The sequence below is a fragment of the Chrysemys picta genome, chromosome 20 (assembly GCF_011386835.1).
Source record: "Chrysemys picta bellii isolate R12L10 chromosome 20, ASM1138683v2, whole genome shotgun sequence".
Lineage (NCBI taxonomy): Eukaryota > Metazoa > Chordata > Testudines > Emydidae > Chrysemys > Chrysemys picta.
In genome coordinates, this window is record NC_088810.1 from 21,416,019 (window position 1) to 21,437,815 (window position 21,797).

General features: G+C 55.6%; 2 protein-coding genes across 6 annotated transcripts; one reads left to right on the top strand and one right to left on the bottom strand.

Moving 5' to 3' along the window:
* The first annotated feature begins 7 nt into the window (after positions 1 to 7).
* METTL25B (methyltransferase like 25B) lies at positions 8 to 8,978 on the top strand. 4 transcript variants are annotated; one of them, XM_005310940.4, is made up of 9 exons: positions 8 to 134; positions 1,144 to 1,275; positions 1,640 to 1,761; positions 2,389 to 2,602; positions 3,282 to 3,344; positions 4,572 to 4,715; positions 6,147 to 6,994; positions 7,636 to 7,820; positions 8,349 to 8,978. In XM_005310940.4, the coding sequence occupies exons 2-9, from the start codon at positions 1,165 to 1,167 to the stop codon at positions 8,465 to 8,467; spliced, it is 1,806 nt and encodes a 601-aa protein (XP_005310997.2). In that variant the 5' UTR covers positions 8 to 134; positions 1,144 to 1,164; the 3' UTR covers positions 8,468 to 8,978. The 4 variants fall into 4 exon arrangements, with proteins under 4 accessions (XP_005310997.2, XP_023955648.2, XP_023955647.2 ...); XM_024099880.3 differs by having other exon boundaries at positions 8,406 to 8,611; XM_024099879.3 differs by having other exon boundaries at positions 2,395 to 2,602; positions 8,349 to 8,611.
* Positions 8,979 to 9,857: 879 nt separating this feature from the next.
* Positions 9,858 to 13,888, bottom strand: MRPL24 (mitochondrial ribosomal protein L24). 2 transcript variants are annotated; one of them, XM_005310937.5, is made up of 6 exons: positions 13,711 to 13,888; positions 12,949 to 13,184; positions 12,732 to 12,827; positions 12,084 to 12,187; positions 11,195 to 11,325; positions 9,858 to 10,196 (listed from the first exon to the last, which is right to left on the bottom strand). In XM_005310937.5, exons 2-6 carry the CDS (start codon positions 13,129 to 13,131, stop codon positions 10,060 to 10,062), a joined length of 651 nt encoding a protein of 216 aa, XP_005310994.1. In that variant the 5' UTR covers positions 13,132 to 13,184; positions 13,711 to 13,888; the 3' UTR covers positions 9,858 to 10,059. The 2 variants fall into 2 exon arrangements, with proteins under 2 accessions (XP_005310994.1, XP_065430383.1); XM_065574311.1 differs by having other exon boundaries at positions 12,949 to 13,214; positions 13,711 to 13,817.
* Positions 13,889 to 21,797: the final 7,909 nt, after the last annotated feature.

Genomic DNA, 21,797 nt, shown 5'->3' on the forward strand with positions numbered 1-21,797 from the left:
ACGCATGCGCCTCGGCTGTTGAGGCACAGAGGCCAGATTGTGCGCATGCGTGTGCCCCTCTGGAGGCGCGCGGGGCTGGGAGGGCGCTTGCGCGTGCGCGGCCCTGCGGCGAGGGAGACCATAGAGAGCTGGCGGTGAGTGGGTGCGATGTGCCGTTGGGCACTCTAGCCCTGCGGAGGGTGAGCTCTATGGGGCCAAAGGAGTTGCGGGAGGGGGCGGGGCCAGGAGCCTCGGGCTGCACCTCCCTCGGGCGGGGACAGGGGCTGGTGACGTCTGCCGACGACACAAACAGAACGGCAGCATGGGTGATGTCATGGCGACGTGCCGTGCGGTGACATCACAGCGGCATGACGTCACAGTTATACTGTTTAGTGCCATGACAACGCCTCCTGATGATGTCACAGCCCAGTGTCATGGCAACGCCTCACTGAGCGATATCACACTGATGCCCCAGGCCCTGACACGTCACAACAGTGCGATGTCGCACTGTAATGTCATGGCAACGTGTCAGGGTGATGTCACAGTGACGTGGTGTCACAGCACAATGTCACGGCAACACCTCCCTGAGTGATGCCACGCTAATGCCCCGTGCCATGACATCACAACAATGTCTTGTGAGTGTAACGTCCTGGCAACCCCTGGGGACGCACGGTCGCACGACACAATGCGCCGTGTGACGGTGCAGCCACAGCGCCCCACCCAGCCAATGCCAGGATGGCACGGCACGGCACAGGCTGCTGCCACACGGCACAGTTGCAACAGTGGCACGAGGCAATGGGATATGGGGCCTTCCCCTCGCAGGCGCCAGCGTGGATCCAGACCTTTGGAGGGCTGTTCAGCATCATACGGGAAATGAGTTTGCTGGACCTCAGCCCATTTGCTAGTGTAAAGGAACCCACATCACCAACCCACTCCCAAGCCTGGCAGAGATGCCAGGGGGTGAATGCCTCATTGAATTGGCCTTCCCTCTCCCCCAGGAAGTGCCCCTCATCCCCAAACCTTTTACATAAGCAGCCCCTGGCTGCAAAGAGTAATTAAAGGAGCCAAGCACGTTCATTCAGACCTTCCTGCGCGGTGAGTCTCTCCCTTTTTCCTTTTAGGAGGTTTTAACTCTTTCTTCGTGCACCATTTCCCATCTCTCAGGTTCACCCCACAGCCACTGCCATGACGGGGCTCTCCGGCCAGCCCCTCTCTTTGGAGGAGCAGAAGCAGTTAGCAGTGAACATCACCCATGTCCTCTCTCTCTATGGCTCCATTGTGGACTCATACATCATTGTGAGTCCTATTCAAACCGCGATTGGGCTTTGCTGAGAGGCGGCGGGGTCCAGCATGAAGGGTGCTGGCCTGGGATTTAGGAGACTGGGGATTCATTCCTGCCTCTGCCATCAACCTGCTGTGTGACCTTGGTCAAGTCACTGCCCTACTCTGTGCCTCAGTTTCCACTCCCACTCTTTGTCGGTTTTGTCTATTTAGATTGTAAACAGTTTGGGGCAGGGACTGTCACTCACTATGTATATGAACAGCGCCTAGCACAATGGGGCCATTATCTCGGTTGGGGTTTGAGTGCTGGGGGTGGGCTGGGATGATGAGTGCTGGTGCTTAAACTTTCCCCTTCCCCATCACCCTTTCTTCCCTGCAGGAGTTTTTCACCGATAATCTTTGGGGGAAGCTTCCTTATTCCTGGCAGGCAGTGCTCACCGATCTCCCCTCCCCGCAACTCGCTGCCGTCTTGCTCGAGAAAGGAAAACCGGAGGAAGTTTGGTAAGACCATGCTCCTATCAAAGGGGCTTGACTAGTGTCCTCTGTGGGCTTGTTTTAGCTGCAGGGGTTTGCAAGGGGCATAGGGCTGCAGGCAGGGCTTGTGTCTGCAGGCTGCATTGTCAGTTATAGTAGAGGATGTTTTTCCCTCTGAGTCAGTCCTGGACCAAAGCCCTCGCATGGTGCTAGGGAGTGCTGTGGTGATAGGGGAAATGCCTATCAGAGAGGATATGAAATCCTGACCACTCAGCGGCTAGATATGTTGACAGGTGCTTTGGAAAGGCTTAGAGATACAGATAGGCACAGACTTGTGGCCTTTAAAGACACCACAGCATTTTTTTTATTCGCAAGAGTCAGGGTTGCATTCCCAGTGGCCTAAATCCAGCATTCTGCCTCCTTAAATTCCCCATGCAGTTCAACTTGGATATGATTTGCTTCGTTACCACCCATCCTGAACTTTCACATACTGTTCCTCTGTGCTGTTAAACAGCTGCCGCATTCTACTCCAGAGGTGGCCGCATTTCCCCAGTGGGTGAAGTGATTTGTACAGCCGTAGTCTGTTCAGTCCCTTTGGTGCGACAGCAATGGGAATTCCTTGTCCATACACTAACTGCGGCCTTGTTCTGCCAGTTACAGCGTGGTGTGGCCACTCTCCTTGCTGGCCTTTAAAGCTACAGCGCACACATTGGCTTTCTCCAGAACGCCTCGTGGCAGAGGCGGCACGTCGGCGAACGGGAGGCCAGAGGAGTTCAGGGAGAACCGGTGTCAGAGCTCGAAGCTTAACCCCCTTTTCCGGAAGCACGTCAAGCCGAAAAAGCAGCATGAAATCCGGCAGCTCGGGAAGGTCTGTGGCTAGCATTTCTTGTCCCCAGTAGGAATGATGACATCACTATAGCTGTGACTCCAATCCAGCAGCCCTTGGGTCTACCCCCATCTCTGGGGTCTCGCTTTCTCCTATCCTAGCCTCCTTTCCCACTTCACATCCCCAGGAGCATGAAGATGCTATAATTCCTAGTAGCAGGGTGATGAAGCGATCAGATTAGTTAGAAGGTGACTCTCCTCAGCTCTGAGGAATGGCATTTCTTGGAGGAGGAAGACCAGCGCTTGAGTCCAGGCCTTCCTCTGGCAAAGGCCAAGATCATGGGTTTCCAGCTGGGGAGTTGCAGTTCCAGAGGGAAAGGGGGTCACACGCGGGTCCAAGGGCGGTCACCGCTGTCCTCCCTTGATCAGGGGGTCCCCACCGTTTTTTCAGTTGCAACATAGGGCCGCGATAAGGAAAAGTGCGAAGGCCATTGGCCAACGTTCTCCTAGCTGCATCCTTGAATGAGCAGCCCAATAAAAGAGGCCTGATCTGTCAAGATGTTGTACCCTGAAGTTGGCGGAAGCTGCATTGAGATGCAGGCCAGCTCCCTAGGTGTTGCAACACGGATTTCGGTGGCTAACTCTCCGCACCCAAGCTGGCCAGCCTAGGCCTTTCTGCTGCCAAGTTCCTTGATGAGTCTGCACCTTTATCTTTTCCTCAGGTGGTGAAGAAACTGAGCGAGATCACCAGGTGTGACCAGGTGGTAGATATTGGCTCTGGCCAGGTAGGTCGCTGGGAGCCGGTAGTTCCGTGGTTTGCATTATCCTTTGTGTCCCAGATCCTTCCCTGGAGGGGTGAGGTGCATTGTCTCCTGCTGCACAGGAGGGGTGACGGGCTGGCTCACAGGGTTCCTTTCACCTTTATGTCACCCATTTGGAGTCCCGCCCTGGACTGCGGGTGACCCTGGACTGATGGCGCCTGTGACACAGTGGGGAGTAACTCACTTCCCAGGAGACCGTATCCCAAAACTCACCAGCACGATCAGTGCCAGCTGCTTCCCTCGCTGGCAGCCTTAGTGGAGAGGCCAAGGACTGAATGGATTATGGAGACCGAACTCACCTAGGAGCTGTCTCTCTACGGTCCCCTATGCAGCTTCTAATCAGTTGCACGTCCTGCTTTCCCCACACAGTGCTTTTGTGATAGGCCCCTGCAGCTCTGGTTTGTAACCACCACTGTGTCTTTTATTTGTGTGATCTCAGCCACCACCCTGTACAGTCCCATGCAGCCAGCAACGGCTCCAGGCACCAGCGCTCCAAGCACGTGCCTGGGGCGGCAAGCCGCAGGGGGCGCCCTGCCGGTCCCTGCAAGGGCGGCAGTCAGGCAGCCTTCGGCGGCATGCCTGCGGGAGGTCCGCCGGTCCCGCGGCTTCGGCGGCAATTCGGCGGTGGGTACGCCGAATCCACGGGACCGGGGACCTCCCACAGGCAAGCCGCCGAAGGCAGCCTGCCTGCCGTGCTTGGGGCGGCACAAAAACTAGAGCCGCCCCTGCATGCAGCAATTCTGTTTACAGTGACATACCGTCATCATCCCTTGGCCAGAGAGGAGAGCGTGCTCCAGAGATCCCCCTTGACCCTGGCTTTGCTGGCCTGCCTTGCTTTCTCCCTCTCCTTTGCACTTCCGTCTTGGGCTCCTTTTTTACTCTTGCAGTTAATGGGCTAATTATCTCCTTAGCTCTCCCCAGCTCAGGCTGATCTGGACATTAGCCATTCCCTCCCTCCTTCAATCAGGCCCTTTGGTGGGGCGGGAGGGGAAGTGACCAGAGTCATCTGCTGGTTCTCAGCACTCCGCCGCAGGCCCCCAACCCAAGCACTCAAAAATCATGACTCGCCCCAGTGTGGGGAAATGCATCCCCCTCCCTCCCTAATCTTCCAGTGCTGGGGGAGGGGAGGGAGCTTTCAGAAACCCCCAAAGCGGCAGCCGTGTTGACGGTCGGCGTGTGTTCCCCTTCAAGGGCCATCTCGCTCGCTTTCTGGCCTTCGGTCTGGGTTTGTCCGTCACGGCGATTGAGGGAGACGGACGCCTGGTTGACATGGCGACTAAGTTTGACCGAGAACTGGTGTGGGCGCTGGAGAAGGAGCAAGCGCGACGAACCAAGGTAGACGGTGCAGTGGGGGGCAGAGGAGGGGCCCAAGGCTAATGCCCAGTGCGGATCAGTGGGCTCTTCACAGCAGGCAATGACTAAATTCCTGTGGGGTTGGAAGGACGGCCTAGTGGGTAGAGCACTGGCTTAGGACTCAAGAGACTTGGGTTGTGTTTCTGGCTCTTTGAGCGACCCTTAATTGACCCTGTGCCTCAGTTCCCCATCTGTGAAATGGGACTGAGCCACCTACCTCTCAGGGGTCCATCTCTGATAGTGAGGTGCTCAGAGAACCCGGTGCTGGAGAGAGATATCCTCCTGACGCTTCCCGCCCCGAGGAAATCCAGGCTGCGACCCATTCAAGGAGAGGATGTTAATATTTTTACCCCGAAGACTGTCTAGGGAAGAAGCGAGGCTCCAGCGGAGGGAGCATGGTCTAGTACAGAGGTGGGCAAACTACGGGGCCCGTGGGACCATCCTGCCTGGCCCCTGAGCTCCCAGCGGGGGAGGCTACCCCCTGGCCCCTCCCCTGCTGTCCCCCTTCCCCCGTAGCCACGCCGCCGCATGGGCAGCGCTCTGGGCGGCGGGGTTACACGCTCCACAGAGCAGCACAGCAGCGTGTCTGCCTCCGGCTGGGCGGCGCGCCTGCCAGACATGCTGCTCTGAGTGGCATGGTAAGGGGGCCGGTGCCGGGGGTTGGATAAGGGGCGGAGGTCAGTGGGCGGGGGTGTGGATAGGGGTTACGGGATGGGGAACAGGGGGGTTGGATAGGCATGGGATCCCGGGGGGCCTGTCAGAGGGCAGGGGTGTGGATGGAGTCAGGGAGGCAGTCAGGGGACTGGGAGCAGGGGGGTTGGAGGTCCTGGGAGGGGGCGGTTAGGGGACAAGGAGCAGGGGGGGTTGGATGGGTGGGGGTTTTGAGGGGAGCAGTCAGGGGGCAGGAAGTGGGAGGGGGCGGATGGGGGCCGGGGCCAGGCTGTTTGGGGAAGCACAGCCTTCCCTATTCAGCCCTCCATACAGTTTTGCAACCCCAATGTGGCCTTTGGGCCAAAAAGTTTGCCCATCCCTGGTCTAGTAGCTGTGGCGTGGGACTGGGTGTCGGAGATCGGGGTTTACATCCTGGCTCTGCTGGGTGGGTTTTCATTAACAGCTTAATGGGTCTGAGCTGCTCCCCGATCAGGACGGCCAGGGTAACCTGAGCTCAGACTATAACCATCTGTTAGGAGTTAACCCCTTACTGCTAGAGGTGACGGAACTTCCCTTTATTCCGTGGTGGCCCACTGGGACGGCGCAGTTTGCACCTGCCTCTCAGGCAGCCAGCATTGGCATCTCTTGAAGGCAGAACCCCAGCCTAGCCGGAGCCTTAGTCTGATCAGCTGTGGCAGAGTTGAGCTCAGATAACCACCGCTGAGTGGCTGTCTGTGATTCGTTGTTTCTCTCTTCCTGCAGGATCCGGTGGAGATCTCCCTCCGTGGGCCGAGCCACGTGGCGGGGTGGGTCGACCCCCAAGCACCATGGCGGGAATTCCTCCTCCCGCCGCAGCCAGGAATAGACACAGCTCATTCTCCCATGGCAGAAAGCGGCCCGACCCCAGAGGCCGGTGCCACCTACGACTCGCCAGGGCCACGGAAGATCATTCCCCCCACAGCTCCTTGTGAGGGTGGCAGAGATGGGGCAGAGACGGGCAAGGCTGGAGAGAAGGGGCCAGGAGGATGGAGCTGCATGGCTGCTGCAAGAGAGGAGCGGGGGGGAACCCCAGATCCCTTCAGAAGCAGAGGCCGTGGCTACGTTCCCAACGGCCCTCACCCTCTGTATCGACCGAGCCGCCCAACAGCAGTAAATCCCCTGGGGCCGCTGGCAGAGGGCAGGCTGCTGCTAACTGGCCTCCATGCGTGCGGAGACCTCAGCATAGCCCTGCTCAGACACTTCACCCGCTGCCCCCACGTGGTGGCCATGACCTCGGTGGCCTGCTGCTACATGAAACTCACCACTCAGGAGGAGCCGACCCCTCCTGGCCTCGCTGCACCGCCTCCTCCTTCCACCGACTGGCCTGAGTATGGCTACCCCCTGAGCACCTGGGTGGCCGGACTGCCGGGCCACGCCCTCTCCTACAAGGCGCGGGAAGTGGCCTGCCACGCCGTGGAGGACTACATGCTGCGGCTGAGGAGCGAGAGCCCCGTCCTGCGGACTCACTGCTACCGTGCAACGCTGGAGACGCTGATCCGGGCAGCTGACCCGGTGAAGAGACGCCTCGGGGTGCAGACGGTCAACAAGGCCCACCAGCTAGCCTTCGAGGAGTGAGTCAGCCGGCGCGGCGTGTCTTAGCAAAGTCTGGCCTAGCTAACCAGCCAACGGCCACGCAGCAGAGACGGGCCTCATCCCATCTCGACAGCAATAGAAGCCGGGGAGACCAGAGATGGGGCTCCGGTTCTGGCTCCTTACTGGAGATGGGAGGGCTGATCCTGCTCGGAAATTCCCCAGAACTCGGGGGCTGTTTGGATACAGAACCTCATTGAAAGGGACGGAGGCAACTGTCTCCTTGTTCCTAGCACCCGTCTCTCCACTCCCCTCGATTGCTATTTAAACAACTTAGGGGCACGACTCTCCACTTCTCACAGGTGGGGAAACTGAGGCACAGGGACGTGACGGCACTGATCCACCCCATCTGACTGGCTCACCTGAGGGTAACTCAGGGGTTAATGGGCACGTGCCCAGTCTGCTCCCCATGCTATGTCTGACAACTGATGCCCAAAGCTGTATATCCATGAGCGGTATACAAGTCCTGGGTTCCCTTCCCTGCTTGGGGATGGGAATGTGGCTTGGGGGCTAGAACTAGTGGCCGGGGGGCTGGGGCCCTGCCAGGGTCCTGTCAACTCCGGCTGAGCTGCCCTGGGGCGGGCGGCAGAGCTGACGGGGCCATGCTGTTTCACCTTGGCAGGTACGCCCGGCTGGGCTTGCAGCGGGTGGGGCTGGACCCCGCCGCCCCTCTGGATCGGGCCTGCGTGGACGCCATGCTGGCCCAGCAACAGAACGTGGTGGCCTTCTTCAGCCTGGCCCTGCTGCTGGCGCCGCTGGTGGAGACCCTCATCCTGCTGGATAGGATGATCTACTTGCAGGAACAAGGTGAGTGCCTCGGACCGACCCACCCCCGGCCCAGCCTGAGACACCCGGCTCCTTCACATTGCGGAGGGTGGGGGGGAACCATTTGCCCTTCCCCAGAGCTGCTCCTTGTAGCCATCTCCAGCGTGGGGGGATTTAAACCCTCTGCCTGGCACAGACGAGCATGTTCATCCTTGGGATGCTGGCTGCAGCAGCCAAGTGTTTCCCCCTCCACCGCCCCTCGCCTCGCCCGTAGCTGAGAGCGCCCTGGCCTCAGTAACAGTAACTCCCCAGGCTAGCGGGCCCGTGTCCCCCTCTGTACGGCTCCCACCTGCCGGGCTAGCGAGCAGGTCCGGCCTCCTGTTCACCCAGCGAGCGAGCACGCGTGTTCCTGTCTCTATCGCCACCTACTCGCCAGGCTAGCGTGTGCATCTGGGGACTGTTGGGGGGTAGGGGGGAATGATCCTTTCGAACAAGCCGCCTGACCTGTAAGAACTCACTCCAAACCCCACCTGTGAACTACTCGGTATCCCTCCCACTCTTCCCCTGCAGGCTTCCAGTGCCAGTTGATTCCCCTGTTTAACCCCAGCTTCTCGCCCCGGAACCTAGTGCTGGTGGCGGCCAAGGCTGGGCTGGACTCTGCGTTATCCACGCTGGCAGGGGAAGACTGACTCATACCGGCTTCCATTGATACATGGGAATCGCCTGCTGCAGCCGCCTCTGGGGAGGAACGTGGCAGCTGTTGAACAGCGTACGGGAAAGAAGGAGGCGCTCGTTGTAAGAGGAGGCACTGGGGGAGTTCGGGGCTGCCTGTGGCAGGCTAGAGCAGCCTCAAAGTTCTGCCGCAGTTGCGCATGGGGAGTGAGATGATGTGGCCCATCCAGGACCAATCCTTCCCCCTTCAGCCCCACTCAAGGGCAGGGAGGTTTCTTCCCCCCACCCACCGTTTCCTTGGGCTGGAAGAGTCCAAGGAGGAGCCAGCCCCAGGTACCACAGAAAGCCCAGCAGGGCCCAGTTAGGGACAACAGGCAGCAGCTCCAGGTGCTGACTGGCTGGTTGCCCGGTCCCTGCACCTCCACCTGCCCGACCTTCCTGGCCTTGCATCTCTCCCCACCCCCCCCTTCAGCTTATCCTCTCACCCAAAATAAACACCCCCCAGAAGAGCAGTGGGACGTACCACCAGGTTTGCATTGTCTGTCACTGCTCCCTGCCTTGTCTACATGGGGACAGGCACCGACTCTCCCACGGCTCTGTGCAGAACACGATGGGCGAGGGTGGGCGCTGCCGTAACAAGCAGTGTTAATCCTAATGGGGGTGGGGTACGGATCCCCTCACATCCCAGCTTGTGAGGTGCTCACCCCTCAGGTACTTATCCCACTCCCTACAGAATGGAACAGGGGTTAAGTGACTGGCCTAAGGTCACCCGTGCAGCCTGTAGCAGAGCTGGGATTTAATCCCAAACTGGCCCCCCACACACCAGGCTTCCTTCCTCTGTACCCAGAGGCCTAGCCAAACAGTTACAGCCTAAGGTGGGGGCCAACTGGGGCTACCCTGCCCTCCCCCCTGTTTAACCTGGGGGGGGGGGGGGGCGGGAATTGATATTCAACTGTCTCGGCCTGTGAGGCTTGGCTATTTGCTCCAGCCCTCCCCCACCGTCTCTCCGACTCAGCTCCATGCCACACCTGCCCCCTTGCCCTCCACCCTGCTTCTCTCAGATGCCCCCCTCCCCCCATTGCGTTCAGCCCATCCCCTGCCAACTAAACCCACCCAAAAACCTCTACAGAACTACCATGCCACTGGCTACCACCTCAGGGGTGCCGTACCCCTTTCCCCGAGCCCGCAGCTGGTCAGACTGTCCGCTCTGCGGCGCAGGGACTGGGTTTGTACAGCACCGAGCACAGCGGGCCCCCACTCGGGCTCTGCCGTAACCAACAGGATTCATAAGCCAGACCCAGTTCCGCTCGGGTCTCTGCCCAGGCGGTGGCAGCGAGAGGCCGCGTTCGCTGCCACAGGAGGGACGCATGCCCTGCGGCTCAGAAAGAAAGATGGCCGAGGCTGGCATACAAAAGGGGTCAGGATGTCTTTATTGCTGGCCGGCGGGAGAGGCAGGCCCTGATTGCAAGGGGCCTGCAGCCTTGGGCTGGGCAGCCAGGTCTTTGCCGTCCAGACGTACGAAGACAACTGGGGACTCCAGGAGAGCGGGCCGCCCACGAGCCACATGGCGTAAGCGCTGGGGTCACAGGCAGAGACAGCTGCAGAAGTGCTAATACCAATAGGACTTCTTGGCTCGGCGCGTCTCCACGATACCCTGCAGCTCCAGGATTTCTTCTTCGAATATTTTCAGGGATGGCTGGTAGGTCCTGTCCAGCGCATCATCCACTGAGGTGTCCTTTGGCCCATCTGCCCGGGGAGGGGGGAGAGGAAAGTATGTTACAACCTCGATCTCGGCACCGTCTCCAGGACGCTGCGGAGAACAGCACCCCTTCCGCCCGCAGATCTGCACAGCAGAGACGGCCGTGGGGAAGAAGGGGGTTCGCTCCCACGGGGCCAGCCCAGCCCAGCTGTGTGGGAGGGAGCTCGAATGTAGCCCTCAGCCCAACTCCAGGGGTAGCCGAATTCTAGTCCGGCACACGTCGCAGGGGAATTGGACCGGGCCACATCATGCCCAGGGCGAACTCTGCTTGACGCGCAGATCCGGGGGGGTTGCTGCCATTCTGATCGGGTCCATGCTGGTGTCAGCGATGACACGACATGCTGGGCAGGGGAGAATCAGGCCCATCTCTTGGGACCTGGGATCGCCAAGGCACAAACTCAAAAGCCACGTGGGTTTATACCGTCGCTTCCCAGATGGGAAACAAACGTCAGTGGAAACAGGGCTAACGAGAGAAGTGTGACAAAACCCACTCCTGGCTTCCCCGAGTCTGGGTGAGGCCAAGGCAGCAGCTGTAAATGCAGTCAGTGCTCCAGGCTGTGGGGCGACTGACAGTACAAATAACTCAAGGAAACACTATCCCCTCCCTGGCCCAGCTGCGAAGCAGGCTCCACAGAATGCTTTAAACCCCTCGGCCCGATTCTCAGCCCTGCGCCCGCAGGAAAACGTCACCGGCGCCCACTTGAAAGCCGCTTGGCCCCGGGAAGCAGATTGCAAATTAGAGCAGCTCCGTGGCTGCTCTCAGTTACACCAAGGTCTGCGCAGCTCTAGAACACAGAGCACAAAGGCGACTTAGATTCAGCCACAGGGCTGGAGCGACTGAGAATCAGGCCCCAAGCGTGCCACATGCCGCAGACACCATCCCATTTCAGCCCTGTTGCTCGGGCACCTTTCAGCAGTTCCCAACAGAAAGCAACGTCAGCTCGCCCGGGGCCAGGTGGGAGAAGCCCCCGGCAAACCCGCTCACCTTTCCACTGCTCTGGGATGATGCCGTCCCGGCGCTGGTGGACGGGTGCAGGGATGATCCTGCCGGTTCGCAGAGACACCCTCACTCGCTCACCCTCTTCGGTGTAGCGCCACTCCACCTCGGTGGGCTTCCTAGGGGGAAGGGCAGGGGGTGGGGGGGATCAGACGAGACCCCCGAGAGGGTTGCTCAGACCGGCCAAAAGCCTTTGGGGAGGTTTTTAATTGGTGTCTTTGGAAGTCTCTCTCTTGCTGTAGCACAGGGGCCCCTAGCACCTTGCAAGGGCATTGCAGTTAGTGCTCCCCCAGAGGAAGGAGCGCCCCCTACTGTTCCCTCCAGCACAGTGTCCCCTAGTACCATGCTGGGGCATTGGGGTCAGCACGGACTCCCTGGGGCACAGCGCCCCCTACTGAGCCCCCACTCCCTGGGGCACAGTGCCCCCTACTGAGCCCCCGCCACCCACTCCCTGAGGCACAGCGCCCCCTACTGAGCTCCCACTCCCTGGGGCACAGCGCCCCCCTCGCACCACACTGGGGTCAATTCTGCATTACCTATTGATTCCTTGCCACATCCGGCCCAACTCTTGGTTTCCCTTATTACCCTTTGCCTCGCAGGAGCACCTAGCAGCCCAAGTCATTGACCCCTGCCCCCCCGGTGCCAGGTGCTGTACAGACACAGAACAAAGACAGGCCCTACCCCAAAGAGTTTGGACTCTAACTTTGAGCGTCTCCCATCCAAGTACTGGCCAGGCCTTGCGCTGCTTAGCTAGACAGATCCGGTAGGTTCATGGCTGCGGGCAGTGCCCTAGGTGAGGGTTTAACACAGCACCAGCCTCCCACAGGCAGCTGGAAGGACGCCAGTGCCCCCAGCCGAGCCACGGGGGCGGGATTACCTGTCCGTAGGGTCGACCAGGGCAATCTGTCGGAGCAGCAAGGGTGCCTCGCTGGCGATGTACATCCCCGGGTAATCGGCGGTTTTCCCCATGTAGTGGTAATGCTGGAAACAGAGAGCATTTTCAAACCGCCGCCCCTTCCTCACCCACTGGCCTCACCCCAGGGTCCCTCAGGCCAGGAGACCATCCCGGCCAGGGCAGTGTCTGAACTGGGTTGTGGCCTTTTACACTCTCACACGTCACTAGCACCAGTGACTGTTGGGTGGGAGGGGAGGGGTTATTCCCACCATTCTGCAGCACATTACAAGCTGATTAAACCTCACAGCCCACCCACGTAATGTAGGTTAGCCCTATCTTACAGATGGGGAAACTGAGGCACAGAGAGGGGAGTGACTTGCCCCAGGGCTTGGAACAGGCTCACTGCACAGTCATTCTCAGGGTACCTTGGGCACCGCGCCCCAGAGACTCAGAACTACCCGAGCAGCCACAGGGATAGAACTCAGATCCTCCTGCGCTGAGAGCCCCGCTGCCTGAGCCAAAGGAGAATCCCCATTGGTGGTATGGGATGTATGACACACAGCAGAGCAGTTCTGATTCCAGCTGGCCAACACACAGGAGACTGAGGCTTCCCCCCCGTTCTTCCCTTACCGTATTCAAACCTTGCACAAAGACCCAGTTGCGAGCTCGGATGACCTGGTTCACCATTCCTTGCTTCCCGGCATCCTTCCCGATTAATATCTCCACCTGAAACACAACAAGTCCCCATTAGCACTCCATACGGGACCCCCCGGCTCGGGGCACAGAAACTCAGCAACGCCCCACGCTAGACAATCCCAGAGGGGGACTACTTATGGCTGGAGCTCACCGTGTCCCCACGGAACACTTTCCAGTCCTCCTTGCTGATGGGCTCCACAAACACCTTCTTGCGTCTCCGCCCGGGGGGGTTGAGGGCCTTGGCCATGGCCGTCCAGGGCCGGTAGATGCCGTGGCGATAGTCCGGGGGCAGCTTCATCTTAGCCGCCATGGCAAGCAAGGCGGTCAGACGCATGGTCCCGCTCGGCGAGGGCGGTCACGGGTCAGCAGATCCAGCCAAGGCCAGGCCTAAGGTCACAAAGCAAATAGGCGGCCGAGCTAGGAAACAGAACCCAGGTGTCCTAGCTCCTGGTCTCATCCCCTTCCCCACAATCCCCAAACCCACAAAGCCCCTCCCCTCCCAGAGCCAGGGAAGGAACCCAGGAATCCTGGGTGGTCTATGCACAGCAATAGCGCATGGGGAGAAGATTTTAAGCGGGACACCAGCAGGGAGCTAGCTAGCTTTACCCAGCGGGTTTCAAGCCTGCTCAGGTCCCCATTAGGGTGACCAGATGTCCCGATTTTATAGGGACAGTCCCAATTTTGGGGTCTTTTTCTTATATAGGCTCCTATTACCCCCCCACCCCCATCCCAATTTTTCACACTTGCTGTCTGGTCACCCTAGTCCCCATTCACAGTAGCCCTGAGTAGTGCAGCACCTACCCCCCCAGCATCCCACTGCATCACCCCCTACTCCCCTGCCCCACGGACCCTGCATGCAAGCCAAGCAACCCAGCCCTTGGGGGGGACCAGGAGGCAGCCCCCCCCTTCTCACCTTGGTATTCTGCTGCTCCCAGGCCCCTCCAGCAGCAGTTTGCAGTTGCAATACACCATGCACATGAGTCTTCAGAGGACCAAGAGCACTGCACGCTGGGACTGGTAGTCCTGCGTGGGCGAGCCCAATCGCAATGCATCCTGGGATTTGCTGCCATAGTAGTTCTGCAGCATTGCACTCTGGGATTTGTAGTCCCATCCCGGGGGGCTTGCTGCATTTCTGGGTGTTGCACTCCCAACTTCCGGCCACTGTCCGGTTGCATTGCATTCTGGGCTTTGGGGCGCCTTCTCCTCCCCCCTATCAGTCCTGTTGCATTGCATTCTGGGCTTTGCAGCTCCTCCCCCCCCTTGTCCTATTGCATAGCATTCTGGGTATTGCAGCATCCTCTCCCTCCCCCCGCGCAAACCTGTCCTGCTGTATTGCATTCTGGGTATTACAGCTCCTCCTCCCATCCTGTCCTGTTGCATTGCATTCTGGGTATTGCAACTCCCTCCCCCCCCCCGTCTTTGTCCTCTCGCCTTGCATTCTGGGTGTTGTAGTACCATCCTCTCTGCTGCATTGCAGTGTTTTGTGGGATTGGTAGTCCTAGTTTCGTGCCCTGCTTTCTGGCCCTCTGGGAGCTGGGGCTGTTCTCGCTCATCCAGTGCGGAAAGGACATGTTGCATGTCAGAAGCATGTTACACATGTGTGCGCTGGTGTAGATGGATGCGGGGGGGGGGGGTCCCTTTCTATAGGGCTCAGACAGTCACTAGATAGGGAGCTAGGGAAACGGACACACGGACGGAGAGCTGGGGGGACAGACAGGCAGCCTCTAGCAACCCATACCCCACTAAGGAATGGGCAACAACAGATGGCCTCAGGGGATGCCCACACACATGTATCACAGTGTAGATGTGTAAAAAATGGGGCGACAAAAACAATTGTCAATTTTCCAACAGAATTTTAGACTTTTCAGCAAAATATATATATATATATATATATATTTTTAATACTGAAAAATGTTGGCTGGAAAGCAAAATATTTAAGTTTTCCAGTGTTCATCTTTTTGACATAAAATCAAAAATGTCCATGGGAAGCAGATACTTTTTGCAAAAAAACAAACCTTCCCACTCCGCCCCCCCCCCCCATTTTCCATCAGTTTTGTGATGGAGACGTTTTGACCAGCCCCACCAGCGAGCTTTTCACTAGACCCAACCTGATCTATTTTGTCCCCTTTGCGCAGATCATCACTTCGTAGAAACGTCAGGCTAGAAGGGACCTCAAGAAGTCATCAAGTCCATCCCCTGCACCGAGGCCGGCCCGGACCAAATAAACCTAGACCATCCCTGATGGGTTTGTCCAGCCTGTTCTGAAAACCCTCCAGTAAAGGGATCCCCCAACCTCCCTTGGATGTCTGTTCCAGAGCTCAACTCCCCTTACAGTGAGAAAGTTCTTCCTAACATCTAACCGAAATCTCCCTTGCGGAGCAGGTTTGGTTCATTTTATACATCAGCAGCTTTTCCCAGACCCATATACCTTTCAAAACATAGTTTCTATATAAGCCATGCATGGCCAATCTATCAAACCCATTCCACGTCATCCAAAGCTATCGAGCGCTCTAGAGCAGGGACTGACTGTCTTTTAGCATGTGCCTGTCCAGCACAACTGGGCCCTGCTTCTGCCTGGGGTCTCTGGCGGGCGGGCTCGAATCATACGACATTCCCAGGTGTTTTTGTTCCATGCGGACCTGCAGCCGTCCCCCGGAGCACGTGGTTGCCTGGCACTGTAGTAGCCACACTCCTGCCGCTTTCCATTCTGGTCATTACATTCCTACGGGGATGTGACTCCGCCGCGTGCTGCGAGCCGTAGGAATCAAGTCCATACGGCTCAGCACATCAGAAGCTGGTGCATTGCCGCGCTGACCTCCAGGCGCTTAGCTGCCATGCCAGCCAGACCTCAGCACTTTTCAACAGACTTCATCAGGGAGGGGTGCAGGGTCAGAACATAAGAAAGGACACACTGGCTCAGACCAGGGGTCCATCTAGCCCAGTATCCTGTCTTCCAACAGTGGCCAATGCCAGGTGCCCCAAAGGGAATGAACAGAACAGGTGATCATCAAATTATCCATCCCCTATTGCCCATTCCCAGGTTCTGGCAAACAGAAGCTAGGGACACCATCCCTGCCCATCCTGGCTAGTAGCCATTGATGGACCTTCCTCCAGGAACTTATCTAGTTCTTTTTTTAACCCTGTTATCGTCTCGGCCTTCACAACATCCTCTGGCAGAGTTCCACAGGTTGACTGTGCAAATACTTCCTTTTGTTTGTTTTAAACCTGCTGCCGATTAATTTCATTAGGTGACCCCTAGTTCTTGTGTTAGGAAGAAGGAGTAAATAACACTTCCTGATTTACTTTCTCCACACCAGTCACGATTTTATAGACCTCTATCATATCCCCCCTTAGCCGTCTCTTTTCCAAGCTGAAAAGCCCCAGTCTTATTAATCTCTCCTCATACCGAAGCTGTTCCACACCCCTCATCATTTTTGTTGCCCTTTTCTGAACCTTTTCCAATTCCAATACATCTTTTTCGAGATGGAGCGACCACATCTGCACGCAGTATTCAAGATGTGGATGTACCCTGGGTTTATATAGAGGCAATGGGATATTATCTGTCCCTTTCTTAATGATTCCCAGCAGTCTGTTTGCTTTTTGGACTGCTGCTGCCCATTGAGTGGATGATTTCAGAGAACTACCCACAATGACTCCAAGATCTCTTTCTTGAGTGGTAACAGCTAATTTAGATCCCATCATTGTATATGTATAGTTGGGATGATAGGTTTCAGAGTAGCAGCCGTGTTAGTCTGTATCCGCAAAAAGAAGAACAGGAGTACTTGTGGCACCTTAGAGACTAACAAATTTATTAGAGCATAAGCTTTCGTGGACTACAGCCCACTTGCATTACTTTGCATTTATCAACATTGAATTTCATCTGCCATTTTGTTGCCCAGTCACCTGGTTCTGAGAGATCCTTTTGTAGCTCTTCCCAGTCTGCCTGGGACTTAACTATCTTGAGTAGTTTTGTATCATCTGCAATTTTTGCCACCTCACCGTTTACCCCTTTTTCCAGATCATTTATGAATATGTGGAATGGGACTGGTCCCAGTACAGACCCCTGGGGGACACCACTATTTACCTCTCTCCACTCTGAAAACTGACCATTTATTCCTACCCTTTGTTTCCTATCTTTTAACCAGTTACCGACCCATGAGAGAACCTTCCCTCTTATCCCACGACAACTTCCTTTGCGTAAGAGCCTTTGGTGAGGGACCTTGTCAAAGGCTTTCTGAAAAGGCTTTGCTCAGTCCTCATCTCCCCGCATCAGATGCAAGCAAGCACCAGGGATGATTGCACATGCTCAGAAGAGGCTCCAGGGGAATGCTGGGAAGTGTAGTTTTCTGGAAGCACTTGGCAATACTCCAGCTCGTCTCCATTTTCTATTCAAGCTCTCTCTCCTTAGGTGCTGCTCCCCTGGGCTTTGCACGGCCCGGTGGGCTGAGACCTCTCCTCTGCACGTGAACGTGCTTGTAGCTCAGGGCATGTTCTCTTAGGGTGACCAGACAGCAAGTGTGAAAAATCAGGAGGGAGGTGTGTGTGTGTGTGGGGGGGGGGTAATAGGAGCCTATATAAGAAAAAGACCCAAAAATCGGGACGGTCCCTATAAAACCGGGACGTCTGATCACCCTACGTTCTCTTCAGCAGAGAGGTGGCACATTTAAACCCACTTCCAAGCCCTCCAGCTCCCCCAGCCTTCTGTAGCTAAAACTCTGGGACACGGAGGGGGGCGTGCAGGCGTGAGCCTGGATAATTCTTAGCAGCATCGCTGTGCTTGGGGCTTTTTACAAACAGAGGTGGCGGCCCAGGCCCGCGTTCCCATGCAGTGTAGAACTAAGCAAGTGCCGTTTGCATTCACCGGGCCCCAGGTAGCCGGGGCAGGAAAGTGGGGGAGTTCTTCCCTTGTCTTATGATGTATTATTTGCCCTACGGTAGCAGCCAGAGGCCCCGACTCGGATCGTGGCCCCATTGTGCCGGCTGCTGCGCCGACCCCACCGGCAGAGGCGGCGAGGTTTAGAGAGAGATTAAATGACTTGCCCACAGCCGCACCAGGCCTTGAACCCTGCTCTCCTGCGCGCCAGGCAAGTGCCTTAGCCGTAAAACCCCCCTGCAGCCAGCTTCTCACCTCGCTCTCAAAGCAGCTCACGCAAGAGCTCCCTATTACAGCTGGGGAAACCGAGGCACAGAGTGGGAAAGCAATTTGCCCAAGAGGACAGAGTGAATCGAAGGGAGTAGGTAGGTTGCTGTCACAGGCAGGCATAGCCCATGGGGCAGGGTGCTAATCTGGGATTTAGAAGACCCAGATCAATCACACACACTGTGTGTGACCTTGAAGTCACTTAAGCCCAGATTTGCTAAAGGTAACTAAGACCCACCAACCTATTAGACTTCTTCGAGGGTGTTAATAAGCATGTGGACAAGGGGGATCCAGGGGATATAGTGTACTTGGACTTTCAGAAAGCCTTTGACAAGGTCCCTCACCAAAGGCTCTTCCGCAAAGGAAGCTGTCATGGGATAAGAGGGAAGGTCTTCTCCTGACTCAATGACTGGTTAAAAGATAGGAAACAAAGGGCAAGAATAAATGGTCAGTTTTCACAATGGAGAGAGGTAAATATTGGGGGGGCCCAGGGATCTGTACCGGGACCAGTGCTGTTCAACATACTCATAAATGAACTTGAAAAGGGGGTAAACAGAGAGGTGGCAAAGTTTGCAGATGATACAAAATTACTCAGGATAGTTAAGTCCAAAGCAGACTGCGAAGAGTTACAAAGCGATCTCACACAACTGGGTGACATAATGGCAGACGTCATTCTAGGCTGATAAGTGCAAAGTAATGCACATTGCAATATATCATTAACTGTCCATACAAACTGATGGGGTCTAAATTAGCGGTTAGCGCTCAAGACAGAGATCTTGGAGTCACCATGGATAGTTCTCTGAAAACACCCACTCAAGGTGCAGCGGCCGTCAAAGTAGCCAACAGAATGGTAGGAACTATTAGGAAAGGGATAGAAAAGAAGGCAAAAAATATGTGCTTAGGTAGTTGCCTACATTTCTTTAAAAATCTGGTTCTGAGCCACTTTGGACTTCAGATCCCCATCTGCACAAGGGGGATAACAGCACTGCCCTACCTCACAGGGGTTGTGAGGATAAATACATTAAAGACTGGGAGGTGCTAATTAATAGGAGCCGGCTAAATCGCTTGGATCAGAAAGTAGGTAGACACCCTAGGGAAGCCGCCACCATAGATAAATAGAAACCATAGGCAGAGAAGTCAAAGCCACGGAGCCTCAAAACAACCAACAATAAACAACAGCCACTCCTATAATAATCAACATTTTTATTGTCCTAGAGAACTGAAATCATCTACATTTTTCTGTGGTTTTTTTTTATTCTCTGCACTATTCCAAAGCTAAATTCAACAATAGTGTTCATCACAGCCTCAGACAGAACCAAGGCAGGGTTGTTTGTCTTTTATTTTCCAAATCGGAATACGATTACATCACATAGCGAGAAAGACGGGAGAGCGAGACAGAGAAAAAGAGGAGACACCTGGGCTCAGGGACCGGGAGAAACACGAGTTTTAAAATAAGGCAGACTACAACAAAAAAAAAAAAATAAAAAAAAATTTTTTTTCGCTAAACCAATGACTTTTCCAGATACTCATCGTAGTTTTGTTTTTAAGAACTTTTTTTAATATGTGTATATATATATATTTTTTGGTAAAAATGTCATCCTATTTTTTTTTCCTTTTTAAAAAATATTTTGATAAATATTCCCCAGAAGCCTTTTTGAATTTCCTTTCAGATCCGTGACCGCAGCCAGGGGGGGGAAAAACAAACAAACCTTCCATGCATATTTCCACAACGGGCGCTGAATGAATGTGTCTTACATCCCCCTGGAGACCTGGACTTAGGTTGCCACTTGGACCACACGTGAGGTCTAGTTCCCGTTATTTTATAGGCACATTCCCTGGGGTCAAACTGGCGGCCCCTGAGGTTAGCGCTCTGACTCTCAGACATGCTCAGGTTGGCCGTTCGGGGCCTTAATATAGGTGGAACTGGCTCTCTGAGAATCTGCGGTATGCTTTGGTATTGATTCACAGCCACTGGTGTAACTAAGCACACAAGGTGCTGGGTGAAGGGTAATTGGGCCTAGAGAGCATAAAGGAACTCTAAAGCAACTCCCCCCCCAATCCCAAACACACCCCATGCTCTGAGCACAGGAAAAGCAACCAAGAATCAAGCCAGTGTCTTTCTCTGAGGCGTCAGCCCTAGACTTGGTCTCTGGCTACCCCATTTAGGAGTCCGGCAGAGCCCCTGAGGGCACTAAGACTGTCTGGTGAGGGCTGGAAGCACCATGGAGGTAGCACACCCCCAGCTCCTTGTGGTGTGGCCACCCCCATTCCTGTCCCTCGCTTCCTGGGATGGTGGATCTGGGAGCCCTGGAGGGGCAGAGCACAGAGCCTCTAGCAAAGGGAACACCCCCAAAATGGCATCATTGATGGGTTCCCCTTGGCCAACAAGAGCTGCTGGAATGTGGGGCTTTTGGAGAAAGGGGATCTCCTTTAGGGGAGACTCCTCCTCACACAGATGTCTCCTAGAAAGGCGCTGCCTAACAACGGCCCACCTCCTGCCGTTGCCCAGCAGAATGCTCAAATGCACCTCCCAAAAAAGTCCCGCAAAATCAGAGGCCCTGCGCTTGAAAATCTTCCAGCTGTCTCTGCGGAACAGCCGCTGCCCTGCTAGATCCGGGCGCTGAACCCCTGGTACCCAGCTCTCCACCGGCCTGCCCGTGGGACAATCCTTGACACCCGCGCCAAACAAGCGGGTGGCATCGGTAGCATTTTGCACCCATGTACACGACTGCACAGGACGCGGGGCGCTGGAGAACCAGGCCCATTAGACAGGCAAAAAACAGGGCTAGAGGCAATGCAGAGTCCGCTCCTGTTCCCATTCATGTCAAACGGAAAAACCTGCAACAGGAGCAAGGCCAAAATCCAGAACTCAAGTAACCCACGTCCACCCTGCTTTGGCCTGCTAGGAGACATCCTGATCTGTGACCACGCAGGATCTACACGGAACCCCAGGCCCCGTGGCTGCATAGCCACGCCAAGCCAAGCCACTAGATTCGGAATGAAAACTACTTTCAACCCAGATCTTTGTTCCGCCTCGGGACAACAGTCATCAGCAAAGTGCCAGCGAATCACTGCTCTGTAGCCTCCAAGGTTTTTCTATCTTTGTCCTTCCAGGTGACGGTCACGAATACAGCTGGTTATGGGTGGGAGTGGGGGGTGGGAGGGCCAGTACGGAGGGGACATTTTTTCCTCTATTGCCTCAACAAAATTTATGTTTTTGAATTTTTTCAACTATAGAAAATTTTCCCCATTTTTTAAAAAGAAATGTAGTCAACATTTCAATGTTTGTCAAAGTGGCAGCCAAAGTTTCAAAATTCCAGCAAGAATTGTGTCAAAAAGTCACCATTCCCACAAGAATTGGGTCACAATTTTAAAACTCCAGCAGGAATTTTGACCAGCTCTGGTCGCAAAAGTTTCGGAAACATCACATGGGTGGGCAGACAGCTGTATCAAAGCCCTTATCTCGTTGAGCAAATCTTTGGGTGTATCCTTTGCTTCCCTTAAAAGATTGAAGCAGACTGGCGAACCCAGGTGTCTGAGTTCTAGGAAGGTCACTAACTGCACCCTGATGTCTAATGGGTGGGGTGGGTTTTGGGGGGTAAAAATCGCCAATTCTTTTTCTCCACTATTTTCTCTATAGCTGCTTGAAATACAGGTAAAATTGCATGCAAGTGGTCAGCATTTTCCTCATTTCCCCCTCCATAAATTCTGGAAATCTTGTGCCCGTCAGCAGCGTAAGAAAACACCCAGATAAAACACAGCAACATGCAGAAATCTGTCTGCCCATCTAGCCCAATTGGCCACAATATCACCGATCAGACCAAACTAGGACTAGCAGCGATCACAGGTCTCTGCTAATT